Source organism: Dendroctonus ponderosae, unplaced genomic scaffold (assembly GCF_020466585.1).
Source record: "Dendroctonus ponderosae isolate FM_Combo_2020 unplaced genomic scaffold, Dpon_F_20191213v2 Dpon_F_20191213_4, whole genome shotgun sequence".
Taxonomy (NCBI): Eukaryota; Metazoa; Arthropoda; class Insecta; order Coleoptera; family Curculionidae; genus Dendroctonus; species Dendroctonus ponderosae.
Genome location: NW_026018611.1, coordinates 432,586 through 450,080, shown reverse-complemented (window position 1 = coordinate 450,080; position 17,495 = coordinate 432,586). Strand labels below are relative to the sequence as shown.

Here is a 17,495-nt window from a genome sequence, read left to right as displayed (position 1 = left end):
GTGCACTCCTATTCAATACATCAGCTGAAACTAGGAAACTTTCCTATCAGCTGTCAATCAAGTATCTATTTTGGGTGGGGTTATCCGTTTTTTTCCTGATATTTCGCCTTTATTTTCCATGCAAATAACTGCCGATCTAAATTCGATCTCGAGCCCCAAGTCGACGGGATTCGAAACGGAAAAAATGCTGTTGCTTTTCAACAGAACGCTCCTATCGAGAGAAACGTCAGATTTAAGGTTAGAAATTTAGGTGACAGTTTCTTGAAGATCTACCTCCTAGTGCTGCCCAAGTGTTTTTGCTGTTCAACGCTCGAAAACCGATGTTAATATTGTGCTACTGAGTTTTTCCGAATCTCGATCAGTTTCCCAACCAGTCTGGCTGGAGAACTATGTGAAAGTGGGGACGTTTCACTGCCAGATTATCCTGTGAAAGTGATGGTGTAATTTTCATTGGACGCCATTTTGATTTGCAGCGAATATTTTGTAAGTTTTTCCTGTTTCTTTGCGATCCTGTTTCGTATACAACGATTCGCTGATTGTTAATGTGTGAGAGCAGCCAGTTGCATTCGTCATCGGTGCCCCCAATTCGCCGGAAATTTCCTTGCAAAAGTAGGCCCATTGGGGGCATTTAACCAAACAGTCATCCCCAATGCATTTTAGCAATAATTTAGTCATTTTATTGCCAAATGATCGGGTTTTCTCAATGATTAGTCAAGTTTTTCATTGCCCCCACCTGTGACTAATTGATTAATTACTTTCTCAATGTGAAACGCACTTTTTTTTGTTTATTAATTGTCCTTACTCAGTTTTAAGTAGGTATCACTCCTTTGCGTATTAGCGATTGACTGATAAGTGAAAAATTCAGTTCAATGTGCTGCAGGTGAATTCCGAAGCGTTTGCTTGGCAGGCTGGTTTTTCAAACTTCTGGATTCAATGAACCTGAAATGCTTCCAAAACATACCATTTGATTGACTCACATCAATTAGGAATTTATGGCCAATTGTTCCTTTCTTGATTGCATTAATTCCTTCACTTTAAGCATAAACCTTCCTTCATTTGCTGCGGTTCAACTCACAAAGCCACATTAATTGTTTATTTTTATCGTGTGTTTGTTGATTTCCTTCATTTATATTCAACGAACCCTTTTTTGCTTGTTAAAGCAGTGCTTTTTTCAAAAACTGTCTTATGTTTTCTTTATTAATATCTTTTTCTGACTGTTTTCCTGGGTTTTCAGTAGAACGAATCAAAATTGCACAGAACATACAGGGCGCCCCAACTTCATCAGCATTTTCCACTGTCTCTCAGGAACTTTTAAAGATAGACAGACAATTGAACTTTCCACACATTATCCCAGTACTTTTCGCTCCTTCAGGAGCGTCAAGTTGCATTTTCACTATTATTATAATTTATTTTGGGGACTATTTTGCCCCGACTTCTGAGCCACTGGAGAAAATCGCAACCTGAGTGGCTTGAAAGGCCATTGTTTTCTATGCAAGGGTACTCTTGGTTATAAGCTCTGGTGTTAGTCGTTTTCGAGAAAAATTGCACTTTCTGACGGAAAACTTGCTTAAAATTGCGAGGACTTAAAAAACCCGAGCATCAAAGCGAAACTTGAAAATTGAAGAACCAGCTTTCGTCTTTCGAGCGCAAAAAGTTAACAGATGTTCCGGTTTGGGAGTAATCATTTTTACGCAGCCCATGCAGATCGTGTATTGCAACCGCTCTCAATGGAAATTGCCCAACTTTGAAAAATTCTGGAAAAATCCCTGATAACGCCATTAAAACGAAACTTGCACGGGGCAAAGAATCGACTTTCCTCTATCCAACGCAATAATCGCGGGATACGCGAACTTTGAAAATTTCCTAAAAAATTCCTCATAATCCCATCAAAGCAAAACTTGCTGACACCAACGAATAGACTTTCATCTTCAAGTTTCTGAGTTTTCCGGCTGAGGCGTAATCAATTCTTTGGTCAACCACTGCAAGGGCCCTGCAAGGAAATTGGCATCAAATTTCCAAAAAAATCCCTGACCAAGGCGAATGATGTGGAATTCTGCGCCTTTCAGCAATTTTCACTCCTTTGATGAAGAGCTTATAGAAGATAATTTTGTTTTGCAGATAATGACTCCCCATTAGCCGCCCAATTGAAACGAGAATGGCGCCGGTGCCCCGGCCAGGCAGCCTGCGAGATCCGGACATAGCCGAGCTGTTCTTCAAGCATGATCCCGAGAAGATCTTCGAAGATCTTCGCGAGATCGGCCATGGCAGCTTCGGAGCCGTAAGTCCACATCCAGACCGGCCAATACACCGTACTAAGTCGACTTTTAGGTGTACTATGCCAGATGCCTCATTTCCAAGGAAATTGTCGCCATCAAGAAGATGTCCTTCAATGGCAAACAAAGCCTGGAAAAGTGGCAGGATATCCTCAAGGAAATCAGGTGGGTTTTACCGCTTTACTGCCATGTTGGGCCGTTTCCGACCGTGTTCTTTGGCAGGTTTCTCAAGCAGCTGAAGCACCCCAACACGATTGAGTACAAAGGCTGCTACCTCAAAGACAACACTGCCTGGCTCGTAATGGAGTATTGCCTGGGAAGCGCTTCCGATATCATTGAGGTTCACAAGAGACCGTTGAGGGAGGATGAAATATCGGCGATATGCGACGGTGTTCTCAGAGGCTTGAGTTATCTGCATGAATTTGGGCGAATTCATAGGTAACAAACAGTCAATTATGCGAACCACTTCTCAACTATTGTGAAGCGCACTCTTAACGAATGCTGCAAACTTTCAGGGACGTGAAGGCAGGCAATATACTGTTAACGGAAAACGGGACAGTAAAACTGGCGGACTTTGGCAGCGCTTCCATTAAATGCCCCGCCAATTCGTTTGTGGGCACCCCATACTGGATGGCACCGGAGGTACGGTTCCATTCACCTTCCTTCTATGCACTTTCCTTGATGTTGCATTGCGATTCTAGGTGATTCTGGCTATGGACGAAGGTCAGTACGATGGTAAGGTGGACGTCTGGTCTTTGGGCATCACTTGCATCGAATTGGCTGAGCGCAAACCGCCCTACTTTAACATGAACGCCATGTCAGCGCTCTACCATATCGCGCAAAACGATTCGCCCACCTTGTCCGCTAACGAGTGGACCGATGTCTTCAAACATTTCGTCGAAGCGTGCTTGCAGGTGATTTTTTCGCTCTCATTCGACCGTTTACCTGTGGGGAAAGGGTCGAAACGTACACGGTGTTTAGACACTATAAGGGGGTTTCATCCAGTCCCCAACCCGCCATCGGCCAGGCGTTATTAGGCCGAAAAATCCAATTTGAATGGTCAGGAACGGGTTTTCCAACGCAAGAATTTGCAAATTGTCTGTTGCAAGCGCTCTTGGCAAACATTGTCCAACTTTGAAAAATTTGAAAAAATCCCATCAGAGCGAAACTTGCAACCATCGAAGAACCAACTTTCCCCTTTCCAGCGCCAAAGTCCCTAAGTTTCCAGGTCTTGCGGTTTGGGCGTAATTCATTTTTTACGAGCCGTTGCAAGCTCTCTTGACCAAAATGGCTCAACTTTGAAAATGCCTAAAAAAGTCCCTGATGACGCCATCAGAGCGAAACTTGCAGCCATCGAAGACCCACTTTCTTCTTTCCAGCGCAAAAGTGCCGAAGTTTCCAAGCCTTCCGCTCCTTAAGCCTGATCAAAATTGCTCCACTTTGAAAGTCCCTGATCAAAGCGAAACTGTCCTGGAAGATGCACGTTTGCAAAATCATGTTTTTCTATGCAGAAATCGCCCCATCTTCGGCCGAGCTCGCAACAGTTGCTCTCTCACATCTTTGTGACCAGACAAAGATCGCCCAACGTGCTGATCGACTTGATTCAGCGCACCAAAGCGGCAGTGCGCGATCTCGACAACTTGAACTACCGGAAAATGAAGAAAATCCTGATGGTGGACAATTGCGAGACCGAGAGCAACATCGATTCGCTGCCCGATGTGGATGATGCGCCTGAAGAACCGACTGGCGGCGACAGTTCGAAGAGCAACTCGGTCACTTCCGAACATTCGGTTCATTCAGTGGGCGTGTCCGCCAGTAGCCAATCCAGCAGCACGAACAGCTTGCCTGCAGGTACAATTTCTCTGTCAATCCTCGGGTTTTTGGCTAAATAAAAACGCCAGCTGTTTTTACAGGTGGTGAGGATGGCACGACACGAAGACAACGGCCGATTCACCATGCGGCCGCTATGGCTTTGAGCGAGCATGCGAGCGGCAACAATTTCGCCACTATTCGCACCACAAGCATAGTCACCAAGCAGCAGAAGGAGCACATGCAGGAGGAAATGCACGAGCAAATGTCCGGCTACAAGAGAATGCGGCGCGAGCATCAAAGCGCGTTGATGAAACTGGAGGACAAGTGCCGGATGGAGATGGAAAGCCACAAGAACCAACTGGACAAAGAGTACGAGGCTCTTTTGGCGAACTTCAGCAAAGAACTAGAGAAGCTGCAAACGCGGTAAAACTGGGCGCAACACGGTTGTTTTCACGCTTTGTAACTGCCGTTGTTCGACAGACATCAGCAGGAGCTCGAACGCAAGACCAAGCAGAGCGCGGCTTTGGAGAAGAAACTCATAAAGGAAATCACCAGCAGGCAGGACAGCGATCGAAAAGCGTTCGAGGCCCATAGGAAAAAAGAATACAAAGCTAACAAGGAACGGTGGAAACGGGAACTTTCGCAGGACGATTCCACGCCCAAGCGGCAACGAGACGCTACATTGCAGTGAGTATAAAGCAGGGCAGAAAAGCTCAACTTTGAAAAATTCTGAAAAAATCCCCGATGATGCCAGCTAAGCGAAACTTTCACCATGCAAAGAGTCAACTTTCTTCTATACAAAGCAATTTTTCGGGTATTTATAGCTTTTCCGGTTTGGACTTTTTGGCACCAAAAGCACTCAACTTTGAAAATTTCTTAGCGAAACTTTTACGGGACAAAGAGCCAAGTTTCCTCTATCCAACGCAATGATCTGGGAATTTGAAGCTTTTCCTGTTTGGATGCAATGGATTTTATACGCAGCCATGGCAAAGCGCTCTTAGCAGAAGCTACTAAACTTTGAAAATTTCTACGATTCCATCAAACTGAAACTTTTAGTGGTCAAATAATCGACTCTCCTTAAAATTGCTTAACATTTAACCGATAAACAGCCCATACAAAAGTCCCATTTTCAGGACTCAGAAGGATAATCTAAAGCAGGTAGACGCCCAGGAGGAGCAGCGATTAATCAGGGGACAACGGGAAGAACTAGACCTAGAATTAAGGAAGTTTAGAAGAAAACGACTGATGGGCTACCACCAGTTAGAGCAAGTAAGCCGTATTCTACTCGAGCTAATTAATCTTAGTAAGAAAACGTTCCGCAAATCTTAGAAGCTGCTGCGACACGAGCTTTATAAGCGCCAACAGCAGCTGGAACAGGCGCACTCAATGCTGTTGCGACACCACGAAAAAACCCAAGAACTGGAGTATCGGCAACAGAAAGCCGTGCACGCACTGCGCGAAGAACAGGTGAAGAACCAGCACGACACTGAGCTGGCCAATCAGGCCGAGTACATGAAGCGCACTGAGCGCGAGATGCGCAAGAAGCACGCCCTCGAACTGAAGCAACAGCCGAAGTCGCTGAAGCAGAAGGAAATGATGGTGCGCAAACAGTTCCGGGAGACCTGCAAGGTCCAGACCAGACAGTACAAGGCGCTGAAGGCGCAAATTCTGCTCAGCACACCGAAGGAACAGCAGAAAACCGTCATCAAGAAACTGAAAGAGGAACAGAGAAGAAAATTGGCGCTCCTCGGCGACCAATACGAGCAAAGCATCGCCGAAATGCTTCAAAAACAGTGCATCAAGTTGGACGAAAGCCAAGAGGTAAGTAGGCGTTTTTCGCAACGCAAAGACTGTTAATTGGCTGCGTCGCAGCTCCAATGCCAGCAAATGAAGGAGCGGCTGCAGTACGAGCTGGAGATCCTGATAGCATATCAAAGCAAGAACAAAATGCAGGCTCAGGCGCAACGGGAGCGCGAGAAGAACGAGCTGCAGGATCGCGTCGATATCCGGAAGAAACTGCTAGAGAAGAAGGTACTTGCAGTGAGGTTTTGGTGGGCGAGGCTTGATCGCAATCGTTTTGCAGATGCTGGATGAGAACCGGAGGTTCATTGAGGAACGAGGGGAGCGCATCAGGTACCTTCACGAGAAGCAGGAGAAGGAACTGGAGGACTTTGATGAGGAATCTGTCAGGCAGGGCTTCAGGTGATTATCCACTTATCCACGGTTAACCGGACTAATGATCTTTTTCAATAAATGATTGTTGTTGCAGTGCATTGGCCATTGCCGAAATGTCTCTGGCTTTAGGCGACATGTCCCGAGACGATTTCGACGGAGAATGCAGTCTATCCGGTTCAATGCTTAGTTTGGCGCATTCGAATAGTTCTACCAGTTTTCCCCCGAATTCCGTTTAGTAGTAAGCTTTACAATTTTGCTTTCCCCTGCCTTTAGGTAATTCGAAGCGGAGAACTGGCCTTACTTCCATCCGGGCTTCTTTGTTGCCTCCACCGGTTTCGGCAGTGTTCACAGCTCTCCTAAGCTTTTAAACAATGTGGAAGCGAAGCACACTGCCATTTCCGACTGGGGCATCTGCAGAACGTTTAACGACTTAATGGGTGATTGTACAAAATTAGTAAAAAGTTGATCAACTGATTAGTAACTTTGTATACAGCTTGATGGTTGAGAGATGCAAGTGTATCAAAGGTGCGAACACTATTAAGCGAGTGTTTCGCGCTTGTGGTACCCACGGTATAGGAGGACAATGTCTGCGATAGCATCCCTGTGTACATAGATGAAATTAGTTTAAACTACTACTACTCTCATCAAACGTAACGTAATTGTAAATGTTTTAACAGTGAAACTGCTCTTGATTGGCCCCCAGTGGAACTGTGGGATGTTCGGGCAATTTCACTGTTAGGACAGTATTATTTACCATGTAAAGTAGATCCTTAATTACAACTTATCTATATTTATAGTTTCTCACAGAAATGTTTGGTCGTAAATAGTGGTTTAATCTTTGATTTTCCGGCAACCCTCAAATGTTTTACCAGTTAATTGGCGTAGCTGTCTTTTTTTATGCAGTTTGTGAGGACGTCTTTGGGTGGCGCTTGGAGTGCGATTCCATTCCACGTGCCACTCAAAAACTGAAGCGTTTGCGCGCCATGAGGTGGCATTTTATATCGTACTAGTTAATACGTTCTAAATTAAGTTACTCAAATAGTAAAGTAACTAAAAAAAGACTAACTATACCAAAAAAAAACACGTTGGTATATACGCTTAATATTAATCAAATATGAAATCTCCTTAACAAGCTTCTCAAGTATGACAAAAAACCAATTACTACGTAAAAATACGCTTCTTTTTATAACAGTTTTATTGTCCGATTCGACTAAATCGAATCAAAAAATCAAACCAAATCGGGTTTTAATTGATTGTTTCCAAGCATATCGCAACCAAATCAGCCAAGAGATTTTAGCGGCCCACATTTAGCGAATAAGTTTTAAAAATTGGAAAATCTATTTTCCGTTCGCAATTCTTTTTACTTTAATATGTTTTGTAGATATTGTTGATTTTGTCTGTTTTAGCGGCAGCAAATGTGTACATATGCGTTTTGTTCCTCTTATACAGAGTGTTGATGTGAGACTGGAATGTGCAATTCGGTCCGATGTACGACTTTTCAATCAGCTTGAATTGAATGTTTGATGAATTTTTAGGTAAATGCTCAAAATTTGGTCGATATGTAGAGGGAACCTTTGCTGTAAATGGTGTTCAACGTTTTAGAAAATCTTCCGTTAGTTTAGTTCTTTGTTAGCAGTATTGTTAGCTGGATGTTGGAAATAATTAAGGGCTTTTTACCGGTTTAAAAAAACATTCCCCAAAAATGCAATCTGCTTGATTTCCGAGGAAAATCCGTTAAAAATACTGGAATAATACTGACTATTGCAGGTTTTTTCTAATTTAATTTAGCCGAGAGAGGAATAGTGCGGTTTTACTTCGCTTGCAATCTGTCCTTTTTTTGTTAAAAATCTAACAAAATTTATTGATTTAGTGTAATAACGAATAAAATACTTATGACATTATATTATTGAAGATTTAGTCAATAAACTGTACATAATTTGTTAAAAAAGCTACTATTCGTGTCAAATTTATTCATATTATATTAGTGTAATTTTTTAACTTAAATTATATAGTCAGCTCGTAAAACAAACAAAACTGTTTAATTGCATTTATTTACCCATTTATTCCAGGCCAATTGCCTGTTCATACTGCTCGTCTGTGATTTTCTTTTTTTTGAATTTCTTCAGCAAGGCTATGTCCTTTTTCAGCTCCTCCAAGTCCTCTTCAGTTATCCCACCTAAGGACAGGTTTTAGACTGGAACGTTATCAAGCCCTTGAGTGGTTGGTTGTCTTACCTTTGCGCTTTTTGCCTTTGCCAGCATTCTTCGCGGCCTCCTTCGCCTGCTTCCTTTTCGATCGCTTCTCCTTTCGCGTCTCTTTGTTCTGCTTGGCAATTGACCACGCCTCAGTGTCCTTTTTTATGTGCTTCGTCTTCTTACCGGGCCAAACACCTAGAAGTATTGTTGCAGCACCGCCCAGTTAAGCTGACGCAACTCACGACATACCAGTGCTTTGAAACTCCCCCAATTTCTTCTTCCGCATGGCCTCTCTTTGCTTGTCCTTGTAGGGAATTGTGTTGGCATCCAGGTCTTCAACCACGGGAAAGTCTGAGAGATCTCTGTGCTTCAGTTCGGGCATTTTAGGCAGCTGTAGCAGTCCGTAGGTGGCCGCTAGAGCCCCAAGGGGAAGCTCCTTTACTCTGAGCAGCAACGAGCACTCGTGCTTAGAATAAGCTCGGACATGCGATACAAATGCTCTGGTTGCCAGCTCCATTAAGGCGCGGTCCTTCTTCAAGAGGCTTCGAATTTTCTCCCTTAGCACGTCGATCTGAAAGCCACCACACTAAAGAAAAGGGGGCTTCAAAAATTTCAGTTCTTACGCAGTCTTTTTCTGCCATATCTTCAACTGGAATCAGCTTTACTCTTTGGTTGGTTTCAATGAAATTCACATAAGACTCTTCGTTTTCCAGCAGCACAATCAAGGCGCTGCCCATGTGGCCCTGTCGTGCAGTTCTTCCGACACGATGCACGAAAGCGGCAGCATTAGCAGGCGGGTCCCATTGAAGCACCCACTCAACCTAGAAGAACTGTAGTTGAGAGACTAATTGAAGGATTGCATCAGTGTTAATCTACCTCTGGAACATCGATTCCTCTAGCCATTACATCTGTGCACAGCAGCAAGGCCTTTTCGCTGTCTCTAAAGGTGTCCAGGACCTTTTTGCGCTTCTCCTTCAACTTGCCGTGGATCGCCAACACTGGTAGCTCGAGCTCCTTTGGGAGCACATGCGAGAATATCTTCGACCAGTAATCCACGCAGGCACAAGTTGGCAAGAATAGCATGGCCTTTTGAATGTGCTTTTGCTGAAGAAAGGTCAACAAAGAGGCGAGTTTGCCTGAAATATTGTCGATAAAAAAACCGATTCACTGAGAGGAGTGAGTAGACAATTACCGTCATTCTTTGCTAGGATGTAGAAGTTCTCCAGCATGTCTGGAGTGCTTTGCTTCGCCTTGGCCGATACGCTGATGAGCACTGGGTTCCTGAGGCCTGCCCTAATCAAATCTTGCACCTGAAAGCATCCATAAGTTACCCATTGCAGTTCAGTGAGTTGATTACAACTACTTCTTTGGTTTGCGTAGCTGAGAAAAGTCCAGTTCTCCTCTGCCTGGGCAGGTAGCTGAGGATCGTGTCAATGGTTTTCTGGAACCCCAAATCCAGCAGTCGGTCCGCTTCATCCAAAACCAGCACTTCCTAAACAGGGGTTTGTTAATCAGTTTGATTTCCTGTAGTTGCACGGTTGCTTACCAGTTTTTTCACGGCGTTTGGCAGGTTAATGTCCAGTCGTCGCGTTAACAAGTCCTCCAAGCGACCGGGAGTGCAGATTACTACATTGCCCCCATGCTCTTTGAAGTTATGCACATCGTCGTCCACACTGTTGCCTCCCACAAACAGAATTGGCTTTAAATTCTGGAAACTACTTGTTGAAAACCACAATTTGCTGGACCCACACTATTGCTTACTGTTATACTGCACAGCAGCTGATCGAGCACCTCTTTGATCTGAAGCGCCAGCTCTCTAGTGGGCGAAATCACTAGGGCCCCAATTTGGTGCTTTTGCCAAGGCCCATCCGTTTCCCTGGCCTTCAGAATGTCCAGAATGGGGATTAGGAAGGCCAGAGTCTTTCCGGAGCCTAAATATTAATTATAAACAAAGTTGTTTCAGTAGAAAACAGCAGTCACCTGTTACAGCTTCAGCTGCCACATCTTTTTTGTTTAGCATTTGGGGAATGGTTGCAGCCTGTACCGGAGTCATGAATGGGAAATTTAGGCTCTGGATGGCATTCCGCAATTCCGGGTGTATGGAAACACCCAGAGTTTCCCATTTTTTGGGCATGTTTCGCCTTTAAAAATCTACTGTGAAACTCGTCGAGATCTGTGGGTTATGTTCATAGGTGGAAAAGTGAGGTTGGAGACTAACCTACAGGATGAGCCTGAAGTTGAAAGCAGGGCAATCATTTTGAAAAAGAGATAGCAGTACTTCAAACGGATACTTATGAAAAAGGCTAAAAAGTTAAATAGAAATATTGTACACATTCAATAAAAAATTGTATTGCTTAAAGTAATTTTTACAACCTTTGCAGGACTAAAACTATTTACATATTTGAGCGATTCACAAAACGAATCATTTAAATTGTCTTCATACAACGCCGACCTGTGAAAATGTTGAATTTATTTAAGTGAATGACTATAAAACTTCTTCAATAAAAAATGCATTTACTGTCTTCAAACAAAAAATCAAATAAACCATTCACTTCCACAAGTGTCGACTAATGAAAAAATACGTTGAATATTCCTAGCTAGTGATTGCAGTGATCAACTGAGATGAGACCTAAAATTACCTACTTGAATAAATACAATTTCCCCTGCTAATGGAACGGTTTCAGTTTTATCGTCTAATCACCAACATGGAGAACACAGTTAATGAAAATCAATTCAATAATGCGGCCAGCGCATCAAAGAATCTCGTCCTATCTTCGGTGCGAAGCTCTATATCTAAAATATTTTTTTATTATAAAACTGGGTAAAATCTACGCAAAAATACTCACATGATGTATCTAAGTAATCACAGTTTACTTCACATTTCATTTTGTCGGCCGCTTGCTCAAACGCTTTCCCAAAAAAACTGAAATAACAAGTAAAACACGAGTTTAAATGGTTTTGTCGCAAATTCAAACGCGCAAATACCCACTTTCGAGGCGAATTTTCGCAAACCGGAGGAATCCCTAACAGCAAACACGTTCCGCGCTCTAAATCTTTAGGCGCCGACACTATAAGGGGCAGTGTTGAAGCTTTCCTATTCCTGGACATCGACACGTAAGCCTTTAAGATGAATTGAGCCAATAGAGCCAGTATATGCAGATGGGAGAACATGTACCAGTCCAGACAGCCCTAAAAAGTAAATTTGCTTATCAATGTAAATTCAAACGGTTGGTTTTTCGGGCTCCTTTTGCTCAGTAGAATCCACTGGAAGAAGACGACTCGAAAGGATGGGGAAGCAAAATACACTTTTTGCGGCAATGCACTCGCAATATTAAAAAATTTCTAAAAAAATCCCCAATGATTCGATAAAAACGAAACCTCCACGGTTCAAAGAGCCAACTTTTCTCCACCCAACGCAAGAATTCGAGGCTTTATGGCTTCGCCGGTTGAACCAATGAGAAAATCTCGGAGCTCCCATGGCGCGGCAAAAATGTGAACTTTCTCCAAAAAGAAAGGTTGATAAATACCTCTCGTATAATATAGTAGACAAATGGCCCTGCTGTGATAATCTGCTTCATGTCCACCGCACTCTGAACAGTCTTGAACAGCGTCTTGGCTATGTTTTTGGCGCGTTCCATTGCATTGTTCATCACTTCGACTTTCGACCGCGACAGACAGTCCAACGCCTGATTGAACAGCTCTTCCGGCTTCTTATCTCTAGGCTGTAAGAAAATGACATAATAATTGGCTCCGGAACACCTGCACGCACTTACTGACGCTTCCAAAATCGCCAAAAGCGCATACACTATATCGGAGGCGCAAAACTTATTCCTGAAACCATACTGCAGGATGAACGACGCAAACTCTATATCCTGCAGGTTGTATTTTTCGGCCAACTTCTCCACGGAGCCATGGAATTCTTTCCTCAACTGCAAGTCCATTGACTTGAAGTGTTGTCTGCTCTGCACCAGTGGTAGGCTGGAAAATCGTTGGCATTTAACATGGAAAAGCTTTCAAAGGCCTGGTTAAATACCCCATGTCTGCTAGGAGCTGATGTATTTTCATATCGCCCTTCAGTGTCCAAAGCTTTAAGCGCACAGCAGTGAACATTGAATATTTTAAACTATGCTCCACTGTCCAATGCCTGTAGAGGGCTAACTTTAAGTCTTTTTCAAATACGATTTTCAGTGATGTCTGCACGTCGGTGTCGCTTGTTTTGTTTTGCAGCCGTTTGCAGTGGGCCCTGAGACTTTCTGCAATAACAACACATTAGTCTAAGGGATTCGCTGGACTAGCATAGAACTAGACCTATTTCCAGAGTGTATTGGGTGTTGTCAATTTTCCCTGATAGCATTTGCTCTGTTAGGGCCACGATGGCTAGCCAGAGCAGCTCCTTGTCGTCCTTGTTCAATTTCCACGCGAAATCAAACATGAATATGGCACTCTGAAGAATAAAAGTGGTTCTAAACCCTGCTTACTAAAGAGAGTTTGCGTTCGCATTTACTTACAGCCTTTGAATAGTAGGTGAACTGAGAGTATTCGAATAGTAATCTGTTTTTGTTCTCCTCCCACAGTCTTTTCTCTCGTCGCTTCATTATTTGCTCTTCGCCTAGCCTTCTCCTTTTCGCCGCTCGGTTGCCTCCATCACTATCTTCTGATTCTTCATTTGAGGCTTCAGAGTCAGACTGGAAGTCCCACAAGAAAAAAAAAATTAAATTGATTTTCAGGCCGTCGTCGGACGGTTAGCATCATCAGCTCGATAGAAAGCGCGAAAATTGCATTCAAAAACTGTCGAAAAACGAAAAAAAAAATTTTTATGTGTGCTACCGAAACGTCCGGACCAAATTACTTCCTCAAAACTTGCAATTTGCATCTCAGCATTAGATAACAACAAGTACTTACCTCATCGCGAAAAATATGATCAAATTCAGGTACAAGTGCTTCCTCTTCAGGCCCACTCAACAGCCTGACCTGTTCAGTGGAGTAAATATTACATAAATCTATCGGCCGGTGGCTGTCCAGTATAAAAAACGTGATATTATCATCAGCCTCCAATTCCTCTGCAATATCTATGGTGCCCCCGCAGTTGATTAACACAAAGTACTTCACATCCTCGCTGTTCTCGATGTAGGCCTGTTTTATCTCCGCTCTGCCCCGGACAATTGCCAGAGTGTACAGGATGTTGCGATATTTCAGCAACGACTGGAGAATCTTGCAGGCACAGATACCATCAATATCATAGTGCACAATCAGAAATATTCTCTAAAACACACCGAATTCGTAAGTTTCTGACTAGGCCAGGTCAAGTCAGCGAACCCATCAATTAATTAACACCTTGATATGCCTGGGGATTGACGTGAGCGGCAAACGAGCACTTTTAAAGCCAAATAACAATACAATAAGAAACATAAACAAGAGTTTGAACCCCTGGAGGTTAGACTTGATTTAACCTTGCAAATGTGCCAGATAGCAACTGGGCTGCTGGTACTCACTTTTCCAGCCAAGAACTCGTAAAACTCCTTCTTCAGATCGAGCACATACATGATAAAGTGTAAAAAAAGCTACATAAACATTACAATTTCCTTTCACCTGACCGCCAAAACCGTTTAAAGTGTGCAGCTGTTTTCAGACATCATTTTTGACTGTTTCTGACTTAGCTACTGTTGCCAACATTCGCAAACATTTTTAGGGAATTTATCACTTGTTTCGCATCACTTGACCTTGTGCAAGCCCACGCAAAGATGAAGAAGAAGAAGACCTAGTCCAAAAGGCACATGGGATATTTGAGGTTGGACCAGCGGCAAATGTTTACAAAACAGCCAGAATTTGCTAAAATTCTCCTGCTAGCCCGAAAAAATGTCGCGTCCAGAGCATATCGCTCCTCCGGAAATTGTAAGTAATTCTTGCACAGGCGGGCTATGGTTTAAAAAAACTTGACTCAATTACAGTTCTACAACGAGGATGAGGCCAAGAAATACACGCAAAAGTAAGTAGGGCTTGGCCCGTAGGCCTGAAAAGTCAGCTAACCCTTGCCCTTGTGCGTTTCAGTTCTAGAATCATGGAAATTCAAGAGCAGATGTCCGAGAGGGCCATCGAGCTGTTGCTGTTGCCCGAAGGAGCCCCATCCCTTGTTTTGGACATCGGATGCGGCTCAGGGATTAGCGGAAGCATTTTGGAGGAAAACGGGCACTACTGGGTGGGAATGGACATTTCCTCAGCCATGCTAGGTGAGCCACAAGCTTGCAATTAATTAAGTTTTAATGAAATATGTTCCATGTTGCAGATGTAGCAGTTGAGAGGGAAGTGGAAGGCGACTTACTTTTAACGGACATGGGACAGGGCTGCCCATTTAGGGCTGGTAAGCAATAAAAGCCCCATCAACAAAATCACGAGCATTTTATTCCAATTAACATTCTTTCTAGGGGCTTTTGATGGCGCAATATCCATTTCAGCCCTACAGTGGCTGTGCAACGCAGACAAGTCCCATCATCGCCCTGTACAGAGACTGTACAAGTTCTTCAGCACCTTGTTCGCTTGTTTGGTAAGCTTCAGTGCGTTTCCCTAATGAAAGCGTGGATTCAACAGTATTTTGCTACAGAGTAGGTCGGCCAGAGCGGTTCTGCAGTTTTACCCGGAAAATGGGGCCCAAATGGAACTGGTGACGAGTCAGGCAATGAAGGCGGGGTTCTTTGGGGGCGTCGTGGTTGATTACCCCAATTCCACCAAAGCGAAAAAGTTTTATTTGGTGCTGATGACGGGGGGAAGCGTGGCGCTGCCTAAAGGATTGGGGACTGAAGGGGCTTCAGATGGTGAGTTTTGGTGTTTTTACGGGTTATAAAAAAGATTGAAAAAGAAATGGAAAGTATATGTGTTGTTTAGCTCTATTTCTTTGCAAAAAGTTTGTAATTTTTGTTATTATTCGCACAAGTTTCAGTATAGAGTCAGGTTGGCCGAGCGGTCTAAGGCGCCAGATTTAAGCTCTGGTTCTCGAAAGGGAGCGTGGGTTCGAACCCCACACCTGACAGACTTTTTCCCTCTTTTTTTGCATATGCCTGTCGTTCCTGTGGTTTTCGCTTCAAAAGCTCAAAAAAATTGGCTGAAATTTTCGATTTTTTTCCTTGGAAGTTTTTCTCTAATGAATTTTCGGCTGATCCGGGCAACCATTTTTTCCAGGTGTTGACTATGCCCGAAGGGATCGCGCTAAGAATCTTCGCAAGCCCTTGAAGAGCGTCCGGACCTGGATCCAGGAGAAGAAAGAGCGAAGACGCAGACAAATGAAGAAGGTGCGGCCCGATTCGAAATACACAGGCAGGAAGCGATGCGGCCGCTTTTAACAAATCTTTATCTGTCTAAATATGCTTAATTGATTATAGGTGATACTCTACATGGATTTTTCTTCTCCTTTTTAGTCAGATCGATGATTTTCGATATTTATTCACTAGCTGTGTTAGTCGGTTATTATGGATATTGAGGCGAATGCGCCTGGAAATTCGAGTCATTTAAGGGTGGATTTATTGCATTGGATGAACGGGGCAAATAAAAATGAAGAAAAAGTCTTATTTTCAATGAGGCAACGAGCATATTGAAGTATCGAACGCATCTGAAAGAATGCCAACGACCGACAGGTGTTGGTTATCGCATTTAAAATAAGGCAAAAATTCATTTTAGTTCATTTGCTTTTGTATGCAAAATGAGCAAATGCGCTTTCATTTTCATAGGCTCCGCCAATCAAACACCGGTTTTCATACTGGTTTATATGCATTCTTATCGGGCTAGCGTGGACAGAAAGGCGAATGCGCCCGGATATTTTTAACGCTTATTTGTCGTCGTTGCTTAAGTTACCGCATTAAAAACCATTTGTATAAACTCTTTATTAACGGCTTGGAGTGTTTTAGCCCTTTTTGCAATTCAGATTTTTTTAACAAACTGATTGAGGACACCATTTTGAGACGCTTAAACGAAGAATGTTGCTTCATAGTTATGAAAGAAAAGATAGTCTTTTAGCTTCACTTGGCTTGAGGTAAAATTTCGTTGCATCTCTGCATGAAAAAGAACGAGCAGTTCACTGAAATGCGGCCCTTTTCAGCAAAAAGTTGATGTTTGCWGGATGCTTGATCGTTTTTTGGTCAAAAGCTGCGTTCCGGATTTTTCGCGTTTTCTCCGCTTCAACGTCTCATTATATTTCAATTTCATGATTAAAMAAAAAATCGGAAAACTCCATATGCGCCCAGGCCTCAAACACTCAWATTAACCACAAAATCAACGAAAAACCCARCAGAACTGAACATTTAGTCATTACTTAGTCCTATGACTAAAACCTAAGATATGTGTTACAGTATTTATTACTTTGCGGTGCGATTCTCGCATAAATCATGAACTTTTCTTACCTTTCAACTTAATAGTTTTTTTGAGTTAAAACGTTTTATGTGCAAAGTTTCAAAGTTTCCACGCCGCTTCGGGCATTTGGGCCATCAACCAAGGGAACTCTTTAACAAAACATTGTTCCGAAAATGTGCTAGTATGCTAATTACATTGAGCTAACGTCCATTCGGCTCCCAAGTTTTGGTTCATTCTCCAGGGCGCCTTATGGATTTTATGGTCAAGTGAAGTGGATGAACGTGTTCAAAAGTGCAGGCAGTACACGAGTAGAAGAATCAACAGGTTTCCTGAAAACAGATTTTTTACCAGTCAATATACAGGGTGTGTGACTTGGGGGTTTACCTAAAGTCTGTGGCACGCCACTCGTTGTGGGAACGGGTTTGTACACTTCGACTTCATCGAGAAACTGGTAGGTTGCATTGAATCCGCTGCCATCCAGTCGGTCATTCGACTTAAAAGTGACTCGGAAGAACTTTCGGTCGGATTCGATGTCGAACTCTTTCAGCTGACCGCAATGCCGATGGTACTTTCGATCCAGCGCTATGAAGTTGGAAAACTCCACGTAGTCACTGGCTGAAGACGCTTCACATCTGGAATTTCATAATACAATGAAAATGGTTTTGAAACATGTTGGCTGTGGCTCGAATGGTTCTTGAGAAAC

The 17,495-nt window shown here is 43.3% G+C and overlaps 5 protein-coding genes and 1 non-coding gene across 9 annotated transcripts in view; 3 read left to right on the top strand and 3 right to left on the bottom strand.

The window, feature by feature from the left end:
• Positions 1-29: 29 nt before the first annotated feature.
• On the top strand, positions 30-8,212 carry LOC109543873 (serine/threonine-protein kinase Tao). 2 transcript variants are annotated; one of them, XM_019913796.2, is made up of 14 exons: positions 30-483; positions 2,119-2,278; positions 2,329-2,438; positions 2,496-2,711; positions 2,789-2,915; positions 2,975-3,187; positions 3,785-4,124; positions 4,187-4,508; positions 4,566-4,772; positions 5,219-5,354; positions 5,415-5,906; positions 5,958-6,116; positions 6,169-6,287; positions 6,355-8,212. In XM_019913796.2, exons 2-14 carry the CDS (start codon positions 2,156-2,158, stop codon positions 6,494-6,496), a joined length of 2,706 nt encoding a protein of 901 aa, XP_019769355.2. In that variant the 5' UTR covers positions 30-483; positions 2,119-2,155; the 3' UTR covers positions 6,497-8,212. The 2 variants fall into 2 exon arrangements, with proteins under 2 accessions (XP_019769355.2, XP_019769354.2); XM_019913795.2 differs by having other exon boundaries at positions 4,175-4,508.
• Positions 8,213-8,293: 81 nt separating this feature from the next.
• On the bottom strand, positions 8,294-10,673 carry LOC109543876 (probable ATP-dependent RNA helicase DDX55 homolog). Its single transcript, XM_019913800.2, has 10 exons — positions 10,436-10,673; positions 10,217-10,386; positions 10,002-10,163; positions 9,819-9,947; positions 9,648-9,765; positions 9,332-9,591; positions 9,079-9,276; positions 8,705-9,026; positions 8,495-8,650; positions 8,294-8,436 (listed from the first exon to the last, which is right to left on the bottom strand). The coding sequence occupies exons 1-10, from the start codon at positions 10,587-10,589 to the stop codon at positions 8,321-8,323; spliced, it is 1,785 nt and encodes a 594-aa protein (XP_019769359.2). The 5' UTR covers positions 10,590-10,673; the 3' UTR covers positions 8,294-8,320.
• A 111-nt stretch (positions 10,674-10,784) lies between these two features.
• Positions 10,785-14,126, bottom strand: LOC109543886 (cell division control protein 45 homolog). Its single transcript, XM_048665983.1, has 10 exons — positions 13,948-14,126; positions 13,358-13,717; positions 12,964-13,140; positions 12,764-12,899; positions 12,489-12,708; positions 12,229-12,433; positions 11,983-12,177; positions 11,445-11,644; positions 11,302-11,378; positions 10,785-11,248 (listed from the first exon to the last, which is right to left on the bottom strand). The coding sequence occupies exons 1-10, from the start codon at positions 13,996-13,998 to the stop codon at positions 11,184-11,186; spliced, it is 1,686 nt and encodes a 561-aa protein (XP_048521940.1). The 5' UTR covers positions 13,999-14,126; the 3' UTR covers positions 10,785-11,183.
• Positions 14,127-14,173: 47 nt separating this feature from the next.
• On the top strand, positions 14,174-15,839 carry LOC109543882 (probable 18S rRNA (guanine-N(7))-methyltransferase). Its single transcript, XM_019913808.2, has 7 exons — positions 14,174-14,347; positions 14,404-14,441; positions 14,504-14,682; positions 14,739-14,813; positions 14,878-14,996; positions 15,054-15,264; positions 15,629-15,839. The coding sequence occupies exons 1-7, from the start codon at positions 14,312-14,314 to the stop codon at positions 15,787-15,789; spliced, it is 819 nt and encodes a 272-aa protein (XP_019769367.2). The 5' UTR covers positions 14,174-14,311; the 3' UTR covers positions 15,790-15,839.
• LOC109543874 (suppressor of lurcher protein 1) overlaps positions 15,053-17,495 on the bottom strand; it is a 97,997-nt gene continuing 95,554 nt past the window's right edge. For all 3 annotated transcript variants that reach the window (XM_048665982.1, XM_019913797.2, XM_019913798.2), the window contains 2 exons: positions 17,177-17,424; positions 15,053-17,121 (listed from right to left, as the gene is read on the bottom strand). In XM_048665982.1, the coding sequence (XP_048521939.1) occupies positions 17,078-17,121; positions 17,177-17,424 (292 nt within the window). In that variant the 3' untranslated portion in view covers positions 15,053-17,077. The remainder of the gene's footprint in view (positions 17,122-17,176; positions 17,425-17,495) is intronic.
• Positions 15,396-15,479, top strand: Trnal-uaa. Its single transcript has one exon. It is a non-coding gene; the product is annotated as a tRNA-Leu (tRNA).